The sequence below is a fragment of the Odontesthes bonariensis genome, chromosome 9 (assembly GCF_027942865.1).
Source record: "Odontesthes bonariensis isolate fOdoBon6 chromosome 9, fOdoBon6.hap1, whole genome shotgun sequence".
NCBI lineage: Eukaryota > Metazoa > Chordata > Actinopteri > Atheriniformes > Atherinopsidae > Odontesthes > Odontesthes bonariensis.
The window spans coordinates 1,655,690-1,676,190 of NC_134514.1; the positions used below are offsets into that span (position 1 = coordinate 1,655,690).

General features: G+C 49.0%; 1 protein-coding gene across 2 annotated transcripts in view; it reads left to right on the plus strand.

Moving 5' to 3' along the window:
• Window positions 1–14,868: 14,868 nt before the first annotated feature.
• The window catches only part of col4a4 (collagen, type IV, alpha 4), an 82,654-nt gene continuing 77,021 nt past the window's right edge, over window positions 14,869–20,501 (plus strand). Inside the window, exons 1-3 of one of the 2 annotated variants that reach the window (XM_075472727.1) lie at window positions 14,869–15,122; window positions 16,870–16,996; window positions 19,860–19,905. In XM_075472727.1, the coding sequence (XP_075328842.1) occupies window positions 16,929–16,996; window positions 19,860–19,905 (114 nt within the window). In that variant the 5' untranslated portion in view covers window positions 14,869–15,122; window positions 16,870–16,928. The remainder of the gene's footprint in view (window positions 15,123–16,869; window positions 16,997–19,859; window positions 19,906–20,501) is intronic. The other variant, XM_075472728.1, reaches the window with a different exon arrangement.

Genomic DNA, 20,501 nt, shown 5'->3' on the forward strand with positions numbered 1-20,501 from the left:
CAGTTACACGTCTGCTTCAGGTTCACGTCTGCTTCATGTACACGTCTGCTTCAGGTTCATGTCTGCTTCAGGTACACGTCTGCTTCACGTCTGCTTCAGGTTCATGTCTGCTTCAGGTACACGTCTGCTTCACGTCTGCTTCAGGTTCACGTCTGCTTCAGGTTCACCTCTGCTTCAGGTTCACCTCTGCTTCAGGTACACGTCTGCTTCAGGTTCACGTCTGCTTCAGGTTCACGTCTGCTTCAGGTTCATGTCTGCTTCAGGTACACGTCTGCTTCAGGTTCACGTCTGCTTCATGTCTGCTTCAGGTACATGTCTGCTTCAGGTACACGTCTGCTTCAGGTACACGTCTGCTTCAGGTACACGTCTGCTTCAGTTACACGTCTGCTTAAGGTACACGTCTGCTTCATGTCTGCTTAAGGTACACGTCTGCTTCATGTCTGCTTAAGGTACACGTCTGCTTCATGTCTGCTTCAGGTACACGTCTGCTTCATGTCTGCTTCAGGTACACGTCTGCTTCAGGTACACGTCTGCTTAAGGTACACGTCTGCTTCATGTCTGCTTCAGGTACACGTCTGCTTCATGTCTGCTTCAGGTTCTTGTCTGCTTCAGGTACACGTCTGCTTCAGGTACACGTCTGCTTCAGGTTCACGTCTGCTTCAGGTTCACGTCCGCTTCAGGTACACGTCTGCTTCAGGTACACGTCTGCTTCAGGTACACGTCTGCTTCAGGTACACGTCTGCTTCAGGTACACGTCTGCTTCAGCTTCACGTCTGCTTCAGGTACATGTCTGCTTCAGGTTCACGTCTGCTTCAGGTACACGTCTGCGTCTGCTACATGTCTGCTTCAGGTCTGCTTCAGGTACACGTCTGCTTCAGGGACACATCTGCTTCAGGTACATGTCTGCTTCATGTCTGCTTCAGATACACGTTTGCTTCAGGTCTGCTTCAGGTTCATGTTTGCTTCAGGTTCATGTCTGCTTCAGGTTCATGTCTACTTCAGGTACACGTCTGCTTCATGTCTGCTTCAGGTTCACGTCTGCTTCAGGTACACGTCTGCGTCTGCTACATGTCTGCTTCAGGTTCATGTCTGCTTCAGGTCTGCTTCAGGTTCATGTCTGCTTCATGTCTGCTTCAGGTTCACGTCTGCTTCATGTCTGCTTCAGGTCTGCTTCAGGTTCATGTCTGCTTCAGGTACATGTCTGCTTCAGGTCTGCTTCAGTTACACGTCTGCTTCAGTTACACGTCTGCTTCATGTACACGTCTGCTTCAGGTTCATGTCTGCTTCAGGTACACGTCTGCTTCACGTCTGCTTCAGGTTCATGTCTGCTTCAGGTACACGTCTGCTTCACGTCTGCTTCAGGTTCACGTCTGCTTCAGGTTCACCTCTGCTTCAGGTACACGTCTGCTTCAGGTTCATGTCTGCTTCAGGTTCATGTCTGCTTCAGGTTCATGTCTGCTTCAGGTTAATGTCTGCTTCAGGTTCATGTCTGCTTCATGTCTGCTTCAGGTACACGTCTGCTTCATGTCTGCTTCAGGTACACGTCTGCTTCAGGTACACGTCTGCTTCAGGTACACGTCTGCTTCATGTCTGCTTCAGGTACACGTCTGCTTCAGGTACACGTCTGCTTCAGGTACACGTCTGCTTCAGGTATACGTCTGCTTCAGGTACACGTCTGCTTCATGTCTGCTTCAGGTACATGTCTGCTTCAGATACACGTCTGCTTCATGTCTGTTTCAGGTACACGTCTGCTTCAGGTTCATGTTTGCTTCAGGTTCATGTCTGCTTCAGGTTCATGTCTACTTCAGGTACACGTCTGCTTCAGGTTCACGTCTGCTTCAGGTACACGTCTGCTTCAGGTACACGTCTGCTTCAGGTACACGTCTGCTTCAGGTACACGTCTGCTTCAGGTACATGTCTACTTCAGGTTCACGTCTGCTTCAGGTTCATGTCTGCTTCAGGTCTGCTTCAGGTTCATGTCTGCTTCAGGTACATGTCTGCTTCAGGTCTGCTTCAGTTACATGTCTGCTTCAGGTCTGCTTCAGTTACACGTCTGCTTCATGTACACGTCTGCTTCAGGTTCATGTCTGCTTCAGGTACACGTCTGCTTCACGTCTGCTTCAGGTTCATGTCTGCTTCAGGTTCACCTCTGCTTCAGGTACACGTCTGCTTCAGGTTCATGTCTGCTTCAGGTTCATGTCTGCTTCAGGTTCACGTCTGCTTCAGGTTCATGTCTGCTTCAGGTACACGTCTGCTTCAGGTACACATCTGCTTCAGGTACACGTCTGCTTCAGGTACACGTCTGCTTCAGTTACACGTCTGCTTAAGGTACACGTCTGCTTCATGTCTGCTTAAGGTACACGTCTGCTTCATGTCTGCTTAAGGTACACGTCTGCTTCATGTCTGCTTAAGGTACACGTCTGCTTCATGTCTGCTTCAGGTACACGTCTGCTTCATGTCTGCTTCAGGTACACGTCTGCTTCAGGTACACGTCTGCTTAAGGTACACGTCTGCTTCATGTCTGCTTCAGGTACACGTCTGCTTCATGTCTGCTTCAGGTTCTTGTCTGCTTCAGGTACACGTCTGCTTCAGGTACACGTCTGCTTCAGGTACACGTCTGCTTCAGGTACACGTCTGCTTCAGGTTCACGTCTGCTTCAGGTTCACGTCCGCTTCAGGTTCACGTCCGCTTCAGGTACACGTCTGCTTCAGGTACACGTCTGCTTCAGGTACACGTCTGCTTCAGGTACACGTCTGCTTCAGGTCTGCTTCAGGTACACGTCTGCTTCAGGTACATGTCTGCTTCAGGTCTGCTTCAGGTCTGCTTCAGGTACATGTCTGCTTCAGGTCTGCTTCAGGTACATGTCTGCTTCAGGTCTGCTTCAGGTACATGTCTGCTTCAGGTACATGTCTGCTTCAGGTTCATGTCTGCTTCATGTCTGCTTCAGGTACATGTCTGCTTCAGGTTCATGTCTGCTTCATGTCTGCTTCAGGTTAATGTCTGCTTCAGGTTAATGTCTGCTTCAGGTTCATGTCTGCTTCAGGTTAATGTCTGCTTCAGGTTAATGTCTGCTTCAGGTCTGCTTCAGGTTCATGTCTGCTTCAGGTCTGCTTCAGGTACACGTCTGCTTCAGGTACATGTCTGCTTCAGGTCTGCTTCAGGTACATGTCTGCTTCAGGTCTGCTTCAGGTACATGTCTGCTTCAGGTTCATGTCTGCTTCACGTCTGCTTCAGGTACATGTCTGCTTCAGGTTCATGTCTGCTTCATGTCTGCTTCAGGTTAATGTCTGCTTCAGGTTAATGTCTGCTTCAGGTTCATGTCTGCTTCAGGTTAATGTCTGCTTCAGGTACATGTCTGCTTCAGGTTAATGTCTGCTTCAGGTTAATGTCTGCTTCAGGTACACGTCTGCTTCAGGTCTGCTTCAGGTACACGTCTGCTTCAGGTTCATGTCTGCTTCAGGTCTGCTTCAGGTTCATGTCTGCTTCAGGTCTGCTTCAGGTACACGTCTGCTTCAGGTACATGTCTGCTTCATGTCTGCTTCAGGTACATGTGTGCTTCAGGTCTGCTTCAGGTACACGTCTGCTTCAGGTTCATGTCTGCTTCAGGTCTGCTTCAGGTCTGCTTCAGGTTCATGTCTGCTTCAGGTCTGCTTCACGTACAGGTCTGCTTCAGGTCTGCTTCAGGTTCATGTCTGCTTCAGGTCTGCTTCAGGTCTGCTTCAGGTACACGTCTGCTTCAGGTACATGTCTGCTTCAGGTCTGCTTCAGGTACACGTCTGCTTCAGGTACATGTCTGCTTCAGGTCTGCTTCAGGTACACGTCTGCTTCAGGTTCATGTCTGCTTCAGGTCTGCTTCAGGTACACGTCTGCTTCAGGTTCATGTCTGCTTCAGGTTCATGTCTGCTTCAGGTCTGCTTCAGGTTCACGTCTGCTTCAGGTTCACGTCTGCTTCAGGTTCACGTCTGCTTCAGGTTCACGTCTGCTTCAGGTTCACGTCTGCTTCAGGTTCACGTCTGCTTCAGGTTCATGTCTGCTTCAGGTTCACGTTTGCTTCAGGTCTGCTTCAGGTTAATGTCTGCTTCAGGTTCCTGTCTGCTTCCGGTACATGTCTGCTTCAGGTACATGTCTGCTTCAGGTCTGCTTCAGGTTCATGTCTGCTTCAGGTTCATGTCTGCTTCAGGTACATGTCTGCTTCACGTCTGCTTCAGGTACACGTCTGCTTCAGGTTCATGTCTGCTTCAGGTTCATGTCTGCTTCAGGTCTGCTTCAGGTTCACGTCTGCTTCAGGTTCACGTCTGCTTCAGGTTCACGTCTGCTTCAGGTACACGTCTGCTTCAGGTACTTGTCTGCTTCAGGTTCATGTCTGCTTCAGGTCTGCTTCAGGTTCATGTCTGCTTCAGGTCTGCTTCAGGTTCATGTCTGCTTCAGGTACACGTCTGCTTCAGGTTCATGTCTGCTTCAGGTCTGCTTCAGGTTCATGTCTGCTTCAGGTTCACGTCTGCTTCAGGTCTGCTTCAGGTTCATGTCTGCTTCAGGTTAATGTCTGCTTCAGGTTCAGGTCTGCTTCAGGTTCAGGTCTGCTTCAGGTTCATGTCTGCTTCAGGTCTGCTTCAGGTTAATGTCTGCTTCAGGTTCATGTCTGCTTCAGGTTCATGTCTGCTTCATGTCTGCTTCAGGTACATGTCTGCTTCAGGTTCATGTCTGCTTCATGTCTGCTTCAGGTACATGTCTGCTTCAGGTTCATGTCTGCTTCATGTCTGCTTCAGGTTAATGTCTGCTTCAGGTTAATGTCTGCTTCAGGTTCATGTGTGCTTCAGGTTAATGTCTGCTTCAGGTTATTGTCTGCTTCAGGTTCATGTCTGCTTCAGGTCTGCTTCAGGTTCATGTCTGCTTCAGGTTAATGTCTGCTTCAGGTACATGTCTGCTTCAGGTTAATGTCTGCTTCAGGTTCATGTCTGCTTCATGTCTGCTTCAGGTTCATGTCTGCTTCAGGTTCACGTCTGCTTCATGTCTGCTTCAGGTTCATGTCTGCTTCAGGTTCATGTCTGCTTCAGGTACACGTCTGCTTCAGGTTCACGTCTGCTTCATGTCTGCTTCATGTCTGCTTCAGGTACACGTCTGCTTCAGGTACACGTCTGCTTCAGGTACACGTCTGCTTCAGGTACACGTCTGCTTCAGGTACACGTCTGCTTCATGTCTGCTTCAGGTACATGTCTGCTTCATGTCTGCTTCAGATACACGTCTGCTTCAGGTTCATGTTTGCTTCAGGTTCATGTCTGCTTCAGGTTCATGTCTACTTCAGGTACACGTCTGCTTCACGTCTGCTTCAGGTACACGTCTGCTTCAGATACACGTCTGCTTCAGGTACATGTCTACTTCAGGTTCACGTCTGCTTCAGGTTCATGTCTGCTTCAGGTCTGCTTCAGGTTCATGTCTGCTTCAGGTACATGTCTGCTTCAGGTCTGCTTCAGTTACACGTCTGCTTCAGTTACACGTCTGCTTCAGGTTCACGTCTGCTTCATGTACACGTCTGCTTCAGGTTCATGTCTGCTTCAGGTACACGTCTGCTTCACGTCTGCTTCAGGTTCATGTCTGCTTCAGGTACACGTCTGCTTCACGTCTGCTTCAGGTTCACGTCTGCTTCAGGTTCACCTCTGCTTCAGGTTCACCTCTGCTTCAGGTACACGTCTGCTTCAGGTTCATGTCTGCTTCAGGTTCACGTCTGCTTCAGGTTCATGTCTGCTTCAGGTACACGTCTGCTTCAGGTTCACGTCTGCTTCATGTCTGCTTCAGGTACATGTCTGCTTCAGGTACATGTCTGCTTCAGGTACACATCTGCTTCAGGTACACGTCTGCTTCAGTTACACGTCTGCTTCATGTCTGCTTAAGGTACACGTCTGCTTCATGTCTGCTTAAGGTACACGTCTGCTTCATGTCTGCTTCAGTTACACGTCTGCTTCATGTCTGCTTCAGGTACACGTCTGCTTCATGTCTGCTTCAGGTACACGTCTGCTTCAGGTACACGTCTGCTTCAGGTACACGTCTGCTTAAGGTACACGTCTGCTTCATGTCTGCTTCAGGTACACGTCTGCTTCATGTCTGCTTCAGGTTCTTGTCTGCTTCAGGTACACGTCTGCTTCAGGTACACGTCTGCTTCAGGTACACGTCTGCTTCAGGTTCACGTCTGCTTCAGGTTCACGTCCGCTTCAGGTTCACGTCCGCTTCAGGTACATGTCTGCTTCAGGTACATGTCTGCTTCAGGTACACGTCTGCTTCAGGTACATGTCTGCTTCAGGTTCACGTCTGCTTCAGGTACACGTCTGCGTCTGCTACATGTCTGCTTCAGGTCTGCTTCAGGTACACGTCTGCTTCAGGTACACGTCTGCTTCAGGTACATGTCTGCTTCAGGTACATGTCTGCTTCAGGTCTGCTTCAGGTACACGTCTGCTTCAGGTACATGTCTGCTTCAGGTCTGCTTCAGGTACATGTCTGCTTCAGGTTCATGTCTGCTTCATGTCTGCTTCAGGTACATGTCTGCTTCAGGTTCATGTCTGCTTCATGTCTGCTTCAGGTTAATGTCTGCTTCAGGTTAATGTCTGCTTCAGGTTAATGTCTGCTTCAGGTTAATGTCTGCTTCAGGTCTGCTTCAGGTTCATGTCTGCTTCAGGTCTGCTTCAGGTACACGTCTGCTTCAGGTACATGTCTGCTTCAGGTCTGCTTCAGGTACACGTCTGCTTCAGGTACATGTCTGCTTCAGGTCTGCTTCAGGTACATGTCTGCTTCAGGTTCATGTCTGCTTCATGTCTGCTTCAGGTACATGTCTGCTTCAGGTTCATGTCTGCTTCAGGTTCATGTCTGCTTCATGTCTGCTTCAGGTTCATGTCTGCTTCAGGTTAATGTCTGCTTCAGGTTCATGTCTGCTTCAGGTTAATGTCTGCTTCAGGTACATGTCTGCTTCAGGTACATGTCTGCTTCAGGTACATGTCTGCTTCAGGTTAATGTCTGCTTCAGGTTCATGTCTGCTTCATGTCTGCTTCAGGTTAATGTCTGCTTCAGGTACACGTCTGCTTCAGGTCTGCTTCAGGTACAGGTCTGCTTCAGGTACACGTCTGCTTCAGGTTCATGTCTGGTTCATGTCTGCTTCAGGTTCATGTCTGCTTCAGGTCTGCTTCAGGTACACGTCTGCTTCAGGTACATGTCTGCTTCATGTCTGCTTCAGGTACATGTGTGCTTCAGGTCTGCTTCAGGTACATGTGTGCTTCAGGTCTGCTTCAGGTACACGTCTGCTTCAGGTACATGTCTGCTTCATGTCTGCTTCAGGTACATGTGTGCTTCAGGTCTGCTTCAGGTACACGTCTGCTTCAGGTTCATGTCTGCTTCAGGTCTGCTTCAGGTCTGCTTCAGGTTCATGTCTTCTTCAGGTCTGCTTCATGTCTGCTTCAGGTACATGTCTGCTTCAGGTCTGCTTCAGGTACACGTCTGCTTCAGGTACATGTCTGCTTCAGGTCTGCTTCAGGTACACGTCTGCTTCAGGTACATGTCTGCTTCAGGTCTGCTTCAGGTACACCTCTGCTTCAGGTTCATGTCTGCTTCAGGTCTGCTTCAGGTACACGTCTGCTTCAGGTTCATGTCTGCTTCAGGTTCATGTCTGCTTCAGGTCTGCTTCAGGTTCACGTCTGCTTCAGGTTCACGTCTGCTTCAGGTTCACGTCTGCTTCAGGTTCACGTCTGCTTCAGGTTCATGTCTGGTTCAGGTTCACGTTTGCTTCAGGTCTGCTTCAGGTTCACGTCTGCTTCAGGTACACGTCTGCTTCAGGTTCATGTCTGCTTCAGGTCTGCTTCAGGTTCACGTCTGCTTCAGGTCTGCTTCAGGTTAATGTCTGCTTCAGGTTCACGTCTGCTTCAGGTACATGTCTGCTTCAGGTTCATGTCTGCTTCAGGTTCACGTCTGCTTCAGGTCTGCTTCAGGTTCATGTCTGCTTCAGGTTCATGTCTGCTTCAGGTTCATGTCTGCTTCAGGTTCATGTCTGCTTCAGGTTCATGTCTGCTTCAGGTTCATGTCTGCTTCATGTCTGCTTCAGGTACATGTCTGCTTCAGGTTCATGTCTGCTTCATGTCTGCTTCAGGTTAATGTCTGCTTCAGGTTCATGTGTGCTTCAGGTTAATGTCTGCTTCAGGTTATTGTCTGCTTCAGGTTCATGTCTGCTTCAGGTTCATGTCTGCTTCAGGTTCATGTCTGCTTCAGGTCTGTTTCAGGTTCATGTCTGCTTCAGGTTAATGTCTGCTTCATGTCTGCTTCAGGTTCATGTCTGCTTCAGGTTCACGTCTGCTTCATGTCTGCTTCAGGTTCATGTCTGCTTCAGGTTCACGTCTGCTTCATGTCTGCTTCAGGTACATGTCTGCTTCAGGTTAATGTCTGCTTCAGGTTCACGTCTGCTTCATGTCTGCTTCAGGTTCATGTCTGCTTCATGTCTGCTTCAGGTACATGTGTGCTTCAGGTTCACGTCTGCTTCAGGACATGTCTGCTTCAGGTTCATGTCTGCTTCAGGTCTGCTTCAGGTTAATGTCTGCTTCAGGTACATGTCTGCTTCAGGTTCATGTCTGCTTCATGTCTGCTTCAGGTTCATGTCTGCTTCCTGTCTGCTTCAGGTTCATGTCTGCTTCCTGTCTGCTTCAGGTTCATGTCTGCTTCAGGTTCATGTCTGCTTCAGGTTCATGTCTGCTTCAGGTTCATGTCTGCTTCAGGTTCATATCTGCTTCAGGTACATGTCTGCTTCAGGTACATGTCTGTACGGGGTCTAGTAAAGCTGGATATCAATGTGGGCGGGATTTACGGTTGTTTGTTAAGTTGCCTCTGCACTCAACGCCACGCAATAGGATGGCACAACAACCAAACGATGAAGCGATGAAGAAGGATTACGTAGTCAGCGCGACGGAAAGTACGTGGTGGAGTGTAGTCTGTCATAGAGGAAAGAATATCATTTTTCTTTCTGTGTTTTCAACACCAGCACTCTCACTGTTAATGTATAAATTGTACACGAATAATGTGGAAGAATGGAACTAAACGACAGTTGCCGTTTTTGCAAAAAGAATATGAGGATTTCTGGCGTCCTTGTAAATTCAGCTCATATCTTCGAAAGACAGAAAGAAAAACAAACAATTGCCGCGAGATTAACGCAGGTTCGAGTCCCACCAACGGAGCAAGCTGGTAAATTAAACTTTTACCGTACCCGGTGGGCAAAATTCCGAAAACGTCCTTTTTCTTCAAGAAAAACTTAAGTGCATTCATGTGTTCGATTTAAATGTATATTTAAATCTTCAGTCCCTGCCAAAGCCAACTCGAAAGACTGTTGGCTGGGCGCAGCCATTATTTACCTCTCTCTGGAACTACACAGTGAAGCGTCGCACCTCTGTCGTCACTAGGTTGCCCGGCCTCCGACCCCGCTCCTCACGATTTGATTGGCCCGATTAAGTTTCGATTTTCAGCCTCGTAAAACAACCACAACTGACTAGACTAGCCCGGGAGCAAATTCAATTTGCGGTCACTAGGGGCGTCTAGATTTCTAGGATATCAGACTGCAGCAGGAAGAGGAAACACCAACCAGCAGGGAGGATTATTCTGGGGAAACAGCCACAGAAGAATTTCCAGGAGGAAAACGTCATCGTTCAGGTCGACCATAAGCAGATTTCACAGACAAATAACGAGCACCAGAACGTTCATAAACAGGAACGCAGAGGTAAGCCTGAAGCTTAGAAAGGCAGAGCGGTTGTGCATCGCATGGAATTCAGATCGACCTGAACCAGAATGATGGGACAGGGCTCCTGAGCTGAAGCTTCACCTGGATGTCAAATGCCTCCTCCGTATCAAAGAGCCCATTTTCAACACGTTTTACTTCCAAAAATGCCTTAAAATGTTCCCTTAATGCGATATATTCCTTGTCCTTGCCCAAGAAAAAACTAAAATCTCCTCCAGGACTTCCTCACAATGACTGCGACAATGTTCAATGAAAGCTTGAGATGACGTTTTAAAGAAGATGAACCATCAAGAATGCAGTGAACAAATGTCAAATAAATAAGATCAACTGTGTCCTCTCCAGTGTTGTAGGGGTAAAAATAAAAAAAATCTGGACTGATAACAGTTTGGTGAAAGTCGGCGTCCTTCGGAAGATATTTAGATCACTCAAATCGGCGTTTATATCCAGAAAACAGAGAACAGGGCAGAGACAATACAGCCTCTGAATAAGGCTTTATCTGTCTTCATTTCACCGATACTTTAAGACCAAAGAAGGAATGAACGCATACTGTTAGCTGTTAGCTCAGAGCTGCCGTGGTGTTGTTATCCGGGGCTATCAGGGGACTTTCTACACATGCGTCTAATGGGATGACGTCATCGAAGCGCGACAAAGGCTGTGTTCGAAACCGCATACTTGCATACTCATCGATCAGACAGTATGCAGAGCGTTTACCCACAATGCATTTCGCTCCTGCTCGAGCCGAAATCAGCCGCCCTGAAGCTGATTTCTCTTAAGCTCTAAACTCTGTAAACTTTAGCAACATTTGAAACATTTTCAGGTGAGAAAGTAGTCGTTTAGATCCCCAACGTGTTGAAAACCTGACAAAATACCGGCTGTTTACAATTTTGTTCCCACGAATTCGGCGCTACTAAAGCTAGCCGCAGTGAGCTAACGCACTTCCGGTTATTTTCACAAAATAAAATACCCGTTGCCTTTTATCATAGGGAAAGCCATTACCATACAATTGGTGCTTTTGTTTTGAAAACAGGAAGTGAACCTACCCTCGTTGTAGCTAGCTTGAAACTGCCGTTTTGACAGGAAATGACGATCGGCGATGTCACGTTACGTTGCATCTTGGGTAGTTTGAGTATGAGTAGTAACCTCATGATGCATACCCAACATTTCAGAAAATCTAGTATGCATCCGGGAACTTAAAAAAAGTTAAAGTTAGTATGAGTAGTAGGAGAAGTATGCGGTTTCGAACACGGCCAAAGGCTGGAAAACTCTGGTCTGAAATACAGCACCGAGGCACTAATAACAGCAACTCCAGAGCAACAGAGGCCGGGGTCCAGCATACCGGACAGGACCCCAAGTGCAGGCCGTGAAAAGAGGCCTCTGAGACAGTCCAGCACGTAGCACTAAGGGGTAAGATGCAGGCAGGTACGGCACACATGGAACACCATAACCGAGTTGGGGAATGGTGTTCAGGAACATCTGGGCTGAGTTTGGGCTGGAAGTCCCACGGTCACAGTGGGAGATAACTCCAAAGGTGGAGAAAGAGCTGAGATCCTGTGGGACCTCCATACCAATCAACTGGTGATGGCTGACAACCGGGTGATGTCGGGGTCACCAACCGGGCGATGTGGGGGTCACCAACCGGGTGATGTGGGGGTCACCGAACTGCAGCATGGATAGATGTAGTGCTTCCAACTGATGGCAACGCCAAGAACAAGGAAGAAGAGAAGTCTGAATAATACCAAGGAGCACTTTTAGTTCCAGTTTGAGTTCCATCTGTTTCAGTCTCTGATCGATAACGATGAGGTTCCAACATCTGTTTCAGCCTCTGATCGGTAACAGAACGGGTTGAATAGGCGGCTGCTGCCATGTTTCCTGTTGTTCTGATTCAGAGCTCTGAAGGAAATGAGTTTAATCACAGGAACCTCTGATTTACAGCCGCCTCACACAGTTTTTTACACTATAAGGTGCATTTTCTTTATGAGCAGAAGTCATCAGTTTGTTTTTCTGTGACATGATACTGGGGTGCAGGGCTGGAAACTAAAGTTATTTGCTGCAGAATCTCAGCTTTGAGGGCGGTTTCAGTCCAGAGAACAGAGATTAGTGTTCATCGACTCAGAAGCAGATCAGTTCAAGGTTCACAAACTTCTCTGGTATTGCTTTAAAAACTCCCCGTCATCCTTTGTGTGGAGCACATGTCGTCTACCTCTTTGTCCTTCTGCCTTTTTCATCTCAGCCTCTCCTCAGGAGCTCTTTTTCAGGTTAAGATGCTTCTTGGATAACTTTTATCTTTACCGGGATCTGCTTTTTAATTTTCAAGGGAATGCCCACAATTCTTAGAATTTTCATAGGATTTTATCACCAGAAGCAACTCTTTGCAGCCAAGAATTCTTATGAATGCAAAGTCTGATCTCGCCTGAATCTGATTGAGCTGCTGAAGACAAAACTGAGGGCAGAAAAACCCAAACAAACCACAGGAACAAAGCAGCTGCAGACAGCTGCAGTAAGGAGCTGACAAAGGAGGAAATTTGCTCTGAGGGCACGGCCATCTTCCCACTTCATGTTCCACATGTGACAAAGCATTGAAGGAAATTCTTTATGGTTACGGTAATTTATCCATTTACATTCCAGCTCCTGAAGAAGGTTGTGCGTATCAGCTGTAACGCCTCCAATCTGAGTTCAAATACCCTCAAATTAAAGCGATGACTCCGGACTTTGAACATATTTCCAAATGACTTATAACAGCACATATCGTAAAATAATGTCCAATTATTATACTTTATAGTCTTTTTATTTCTAAATATACAAACAAATGAATAAATACTGATTAATTATAAATAACACAATATTTCCATTTCATTATATTGTAGGATTTGTGCTCCAGTGGCAGCCGGTAGCAGCAGCTCTGGGCAGATTGTCTCTTTTTGCATCTTCTAAAGATGCTTTTAAAACATTTTTCTTCTGTTTTGGATGCTGTGCTGCTGGAATGATTTCAGCTTGTAGTTCTGTCACCGTTTAACATCTGTGATGTCATGTGGGAGCAGCTCGCTGAGCTTTCCAAAGCCCAATTAATGCCTGGAATAAGATGAGTTGAAGAGGAGACGTCTAGGAGGCAGAAAGGGGAAAAAATGGAGAAGACAGGTGTGCTGTAGACAGCTATGTCATTTTTATCAAGGTCTGTTTAAAATACAGCTTTTAGAGCATTTTCAAAATGGCCTCGTTAAGTGCTTTTCAATGCATTTTCCCATTGCATTGTGGGTATTTTCAAACTTCCCCTCACTATCAGTTTAAAGGAGAAAAGCAGATCAGATTTATAACATGAAGCTGTTATAACAGGGCAGCCATCTTGGCTCTGCCCTAATTAGCAGTCTTAGAACAGAGCAGGCTAACAAGGCGTTGCCCCGGTAACAGGAGCAGGTGCGGCTCAAGGCGTTGCCCCGGTAACAGGAGCAGGTGCGGCTCGTCTGTGTCTCTGACATGTACGCTCACTATGGCTTCTTAAAATTAGACTATAATTTTGACTGCACTCGACTGTCTCGAACAAACGGTCGAAAAGTAAAAGTCGTATCCGAATAATTCTTGAACCGTCAGCGCCCCAAGACACGGCAGAAGCCAGCGGTGTAATTTTCATTCAGCTACTATGTGTGGCTCGTTTTTTATGGCAGTTTAAAATAATTTTTCACCTGAATTTGATGACTTTAGGCCTTTTATAATGGAGAGGCAATTTGTAAGAAATATGAGAGGCAGAGCTCAATGAGTGTGACTTTTGGTGAAATAGGACAAAAATACCTACGTTTTGAAGTAAAGTTTGTCCAGATCGGGCAGATATTTTGGACATAAGAGACATTTGTTTGAGGAATTGGTGCAGTATCGAATTTAGAGTGAGAAGCAGAGTGGGAGAGACACCTCGGCTGAGATGTAGTCTTCCTAAAACGTAAACTGCCATTGTGTCAAAGCTGTATAATGTATCAACAAACCCTTTGGTTCAGTTAAAGCCGAGAGTCTCCTGTCACATATAAATTTTGAATGAGGTCTGAGTTATGCTTTATGGCTGAGTTATAAGGCCTCTAAAATAGGCCATTTTGGCGCTCAACGAGCACCGATTTACATCGGCCCATTGTCACGATACCTGATCTCAAATTTTCTTCGATATCGGTACCAATATCCGATCCAAATATCGGATCGGTGCATCCCCAGATGTGTCATTTGACTTATTATTATCTCATAATATTGAAATTGATAAGCAGCTTTTCTATAAAAACTAAACCACCTGCGGCTGAAGCAGCCATGTTTTATGGTGATGTTTGTGTGTTCCAGTAGAGAGCAGGGTGGAGTATGTTGGTAATTAGGAAACCTTAAGGATGCTTTTCCCTAAACCCGATATTGTGATGTCAGTGTAATGTAACAACGTTGTTATAATCGTCTCCGTTAGCAACAGCGTCTGTGGCCCCAGAAAGCAAAGTAACCGATGTGTCCTGTGGTTTTCATGCTAGGTCAAGTCGGACGTCAGCACTGCCTGAGCTGGTTAACAACAGATGCTGTAATCCTGGACATGTCACTGAGAAGGAGCGTCTCTGCACTCCAGATGTTGAACTGCTGGCTGTGAGCTTCTGTCCATGTTGTCTGCTGAGAGAGTTCACCTGTTACCTGCTGACGCTGCGTGTGACATCATCAGTTACCTGCTGACGCTGCGTGTGACATCATCAGCTACCTGCTGACGCTGTGACATCATCAGCTACCTGCTGACGCTGTGTGACATCATCAGCTACCTGCTGACGCTGTGTGACATCATCAGTTACCTGCTGACGCTGTGTGACATCATCAGTTACCTGCTGACGCTGTGTGTGACATCATCAGCTAACCTGCTGACGCTGTGTGTGACATCATCAGCTACCTGCTGACGCTGTGTGTGACATCATCAGCTACCTGCTGACGCTGCGTGTGACATCATCAGTTACCTGCTGACGCTGTGTGTGACATCATCAGCTACCTGCTGACGCTGCGTGTGACATCATCAGCTACCTGCTGACGCTGCGTGTGACATCATCAGCTACCTGCTGACGCTGCGTGTGACATCATCAGCTACCTGCTGACGCTGTGTGACATCATCAGTTACCTGCTGACGCTGTGTGACATCATCAGTTACCTGCTGACGCTGCGTGTGACATCATCAGCCACCTGCTGACGCTGCGTGTGACATCATCAGCTACCTGCTGACGCCGTATGTGACATCATCAGCTACCTGCTGACGCTGTGTGTGACATCATGAGCTAAGCTGTTGCCAAGCAACAGAAACACCACCCCAACCCACTGATGGTGACCTCTGAAGGTTTCTACCACACCTTCCTCTCTGCTGCACTTCAGCTTTCTAAAAGTTTGTGAAATGATTTTTACTTTATTTTCTTTATTATATTCTTCAGAAGCTTCACACAGTGTTGTTGAACCTCCAGCTTCAAAAGCAAATCACAACGAGTTCTCAAATGAAGATGAAACAAAAAGATAAATTTATTAAACAAGTTAATGACGTGAAACTAAAACCAAAGAATCGATCAAATGAAGACTTGAACACGTTTCCAATCATGACTTTTGTGTCTGTTTCTAGTTATTTATTATTTATTTTAGTTTATTTATTTCTGTTTCATCTCATTTTTCCGACTGTTTGCGGTCATTTCTCTTTGATTCTCCCTCTGGTCATTTCGTGTCCATCTTTGGTTGTTTTTCCGCCCCTTGTCGTAATCATCTGACCTACTTTCCAACACCAACACCAGTAGCTACACAGGGGCCCCCCTGACCCCCGGGGCCCCTGGGCCTGTGCCCAGTAGGCTCACTCAGTAATCCCGCCATGACAAAGGGACTCGCTCTGTGTTTATTTAAAACTTGGAGCCGAGAATATCCAGTCTTGTTGTTTTTTAGAGATAATTTCAGCTTTTTGTCTGCTGCGGTGCGTTTCCATGTGGGGAACCTGAAGGTTTCTGTAGAGTTCAGGACATTAGGATCGTCCTCCGGTGGTTGTTCTGTAACTTACTGTTTGATCAGAGTAATCAGTGGTTCAGCAGGTGAAGACGTGCACAAACCTCAGATCCCCGTGCACAGACCTTAGATCCCCGTGCACAGACCTCAGATCCCCGTGCACAGACCTCAGATCCCCGTGCACAGACCTCAGATCCCCGTGCACAGACCTCAGATCCCCGTGCACAGACCTTAGATCCCCGTGCACAGACCTCAGATCCCCGTGCACAGACCTCAGATCCCCGTGCACAGACCTCAGATCCCCGTGCACCAACCTTAGATCCCCGTGCACATGGTAGTTCTGCAGTTTGAACAATCGGGACCTGAGAGCAGACCCAAATGTCCCTGCAGGCGGCTCATTAAAGCAACTTTAGTCTGAATTACCGGTGAGAGAAAAGATCTCATTGGTTTCTTCCCCATCCCCTAACCCGAGAACCGCCCAGGAGTTGGATTCCGTGGACTCGTCAATCCGCCTGCCGAACGATCCCGTTTAGAGGCTCTGCTGACGTCATGTGCACGCTTCGTATTTCGGCTCAGAACGTTTCCAACATGGCGGCGAGGCAGAAGCGCTCCAAAGTTTGGTTAAATTTCACCAAAAAGGCCAAAACTCGGGCCAGTTGTTATAAGTAGGGCTGGGCGAGTTAACTCGCTAATTATTTATCGCCGATAAATATTTTATCGCGCATTAATGCAGTTTTTTTTTGGGGGGGGGGGGTTTGTGCCTTTAATAGATAGGAAAGTTCAGAGAGAAGCAGGGGGCAGAGAGAGGGGGAACGACATGCAGCACAGGGCTGTGCGATGCGGGACTCGAACCGGGGGCCAGCTGCAAACAGGTCTCAAGGTGTGCAGCAGCACGGGGTGGTGGTTGTTTCTGAGTTTAGGCTCGCTCCCTCGTCCTTTACACTGAAACTCCTCCAGATTCCCTGAATGCTTCCATGATATTCTGCTCTGCAGAGGGAGAAATATGCAGATCCCTTCCAGGCTTTCTCTGAGGAACTTTGTTTTAAACACGTGTGGACAAACTGGAGCTCCTCTGAGCATCTCTGCTGCTCTGAGCCTCATCATGGAGGCTGCTGTAGGACCAGAAACAGTGTGTGTTTGTGTTTCTGCAGGACGACCACCGGCTCACTGACTGAGAACCAGCTGGAGGCGGAGTCAGAGTGACAGCGAAATGGGCGTGGCTCCGCTCACACCAGAGAGCAGGATGCTCCGGATCTCCCGCCGCTGCATCCAGCTCTGGTAAATAAAACGACGCACCTGAACACACCACATGTGCAGGGGTCCGACTGGAACTGAGACCCTGAGTGGACTCACTGTTAGCCTCTGATGGTGATGTAACACTGGGAGTGTTTGGATTAAAACCACCATTAAAATGATGGAAGGGAGGGATGAAGGTGTCCTCTGTCTCACCCTGTGTGTCTCACCCTGTGTGTCTCACCCTGTGTGTCTCACCCTGTGTGTCTCACCCTGTGTGTCTCACCCGTGTGCGTCTCACCCGTGTGCGTCTCACCCTGTGTGTCTCACCCTGTGTGTCTCACCCTGTGTGTCTCACCCCGTGTGTCTCACCCCGTGTGTCTCACCCCGTGTGTCTCACCCCGTGTGTCCCACCCCGTGTGTCTCACCCGCGTGTCTCACCCGCGTGTCTCACCCTGTGTGTCTCACCCGTGTGTCCCACCCTGTGCGTCTCACCCGCGTGTCTCACCCGCGTGTCTCACCCCGTGTGTCTCACCCCGTGTGTCTCACCCCGTGTGTCCCACCCTGTGCGTCTCACCCTGTGTGTCTCACCCTGTGTGTCTCACCCGTGTGTCCCACCTGTGTCTCACCTGTGTCTCACCCGCGTGTCCCACCCGCGTGTCCCACCCGCGTGTCCCACCCGTGTGTCCCACCTGTGTCTCTCACCTGCGTGTCTCACCTGTGTGTCCCACCTGTGTCTCACCTGTGTCTCTCACCTGTGTGTCTCACCTGTGTATCTCACCTGTCTCTCACCTGTGTGTCCCACCTGTGTGTCTCACCTGTGTCTCTCACCTGTGTCTCTCACCTGTGTCTCTCACCTGTGTGTCTCACCCGTGTGTCCCACCTGTGTATCTCACCTGTCTCTCACCTGTGTGTCCCACCCGTGTCTCTCACCTGTGTGTCTCACCCGTGTCTCTCACCTGTGTGTCTCACCCGTGTGTCTCACCTGTGTGTCTCACCCGTGTGTCCCACCTGTGTGTCTCACCTGTCTCTCACCTGTGTCTCTCACCTGTGTGTCTCACCCCGTGTGTCCCACCCTGTGCGTCTCACCCCGTGTGTCTCACCCGCGTGTCTCACCCTGTGTGTCTCACCCTGTGTGTCTCACCCCGTGTGTCTCACCCCGTGTGTCTCACCCGCGTGTCTCACCCTGTGTGTCTCACCCGTGTGTCCCACCCGTGTGTCTCACCCCGTGTGTCTCACCCCGTGTGTCTCACCCGCGTGTCTCACCCGTGTGTCTCACCCCGTGTGTCTCACCCCGTGTGTCTCACCCCGTGTGTCTCACCCGTGTGTCCCACCTGTGTCTCACCCGTGTGTCCCACCCGTGTGTCTCACCCTGTGTGTCTCACCCGCGTGTCCCACCCGGGTGTCCCACCCGCGTGTCCCACCCGCGTGTCCCACCCGTGTGTCCCACCTGTGTCTCTCACCTGTGTGTCCCACCTGTGTCTCACCTGTGTCTCTCACCTGTGTGTCTCACCTGTGTATCTCACCTGTCTCTCACCTGTGTGTCTCACCTGTGTGTCTCACCTGTGTCTCTCACCTGTGTCTCTCACCTGTGTCTCTCACCTGTGTGTCTCACCCGTGTGTCCCACCTGTGTATCTCACCTGTCTCTCACCTGTGTGTCCCACCTGTGTCTCTCACCTGTGTGTCTCACCTCTGTGTCTCACCTGTGTGTCTCACCCGTGTGTCTCACCTGTGTGTCTCACCCGTGTGTCCCACCTGTGTATCTCACCTGTCTCTCACCTGTGTCTCTCACCTGTGTGTCTCACCTGTGTGTCTCACCCGTGTGTCTCACCCGTGTGTCTCACCCGTGTCTCTCACCTGTGTCTCTCACCTGTGTCTCTCACCTGTGTCTCTCACCTGTGTCTCTCACCTGTGTGTCTCACCCGTGTGTCCCACCTGTGTATCTCACCTGTCTCTCACCTGTGTGTCTCACCTCTGTGTCTCACCTGTGTGTCTCACCCGTGTGTCTCACCTGTGTGTCCCACCCGTGTGTCCCACCCGTGTGTCCCACCCGTGTGTCCCACCCGTGTGTCCCACCCGTGTGTCCCACCCGTGTGTCTCACCCTGTGTGTCCCACCCGTGTGTCCCACCCGTGTGTCCCACCCGTGTGTCCCACCCGTGTGTCTCACCCGTGTGTCCCACCCGTGTGTCTCACCCGTGTGTCCCACCCGTGTGTCCCACCTGTGTCTCACCTGCGTGTCTCACCTGCGTGTCTCACCTGTGTGTCTCACCTGTGTGTCCCACCTGCGTGTCCCACCTGCGTGTCTCACCTGCGTGTCTCACCTGCGTGTCTCACCTGCGTGTCTCACCTGCGTGTCTCACCTGCGTGTCCCACCTGCGTGTCCCACCTGCGTGTCTCACCTGCGTGTCTCACCTGCGTGTCTCACCTGCGTGTCTCACCTGTGTGTCTCACCTGCGTGTCTCACCTGTGTGTCCCACCTGTGTGTCCCACCTGCGTGTCTCACCTGTGTGTCTCACCTCTGTGTCTCACCTGCGTGTCTCACCTCTGTGTCTCACCTGTGTGTCTCACCTGTGTGTCTCACCTCTGTGTCTCACCTGCGTGTCTCACCTGCGTGTCTCACCTCTGTGTCTCACCTGTGTGTCTCACCTCTGTGTCTCACCTGTGTGTCTCACCTGTGTCTCACCTGCGTGTCTCACCTGCGTGTCTCACCTGTGTGTCTCACCTGTGTGTCTCACCTCTGTGTCTCACCTCTGTGTCTCACCTGTGTGTCTCACCTGCGTGTCTCACCTCTGTGTCTCACCTGTGTGTCTCACCTGTGTGTCTCACCTGTGTGTCTCACCTGCGTGTCTCACCTGTGTGTCTCACCTCTGTGTCTCACCTGTGTCTCACCTGTGTGTCTCCTGCAGGTGTCTCCTGCTCCTGTTGCTCCAGGCTCCCCTGGCAGCTCTCGCGGTGAGTCCATTCATCTCATGTTGATGCTTCTGTTAGATCATGTGATCATTGTGTTCCAGCATGTGATTGGTTCAGTCTCATGATGTCATGATAAGCAAAGATTATGGATACAACATAGATAAAAGACTAAAGTCTGCAATAAATGAAACGACTGAAATAAAGATTTCCTATAAATTTACTTCCGGAGCATCTTGACTAAAAACAAATGTTTTTATTCTGTTTTGTGGAACAAATAAAAGACAAATGGAGGATCTGAGTGAGCGTCCAGCAGAGATTAAACTGATAAAGTCTGAAAGCTTTAGGCAGCCAGTGCTTACGGCTCAGGGATGCAACACATCTTCACTTTTCATTGGTTTTTGTTGAGGTTGCCAGCAGAATTGTTGTCAGACTGAAGTATTTTCTGTGCATCATTTCTCTTCATTATCTTTGGACCGACGGGACTTCACACTTAAACGTGATATCTACATTAATGACAGGAAATGACGTCTCAAACACACAGAGTGATGTTGGAAAGCTGCAGTTAACCAGATCGTCCCGACCGCAGAGGCCCCGAACCCTAACCTGCACACACTTACTTCAAACTAATCCCAACCACC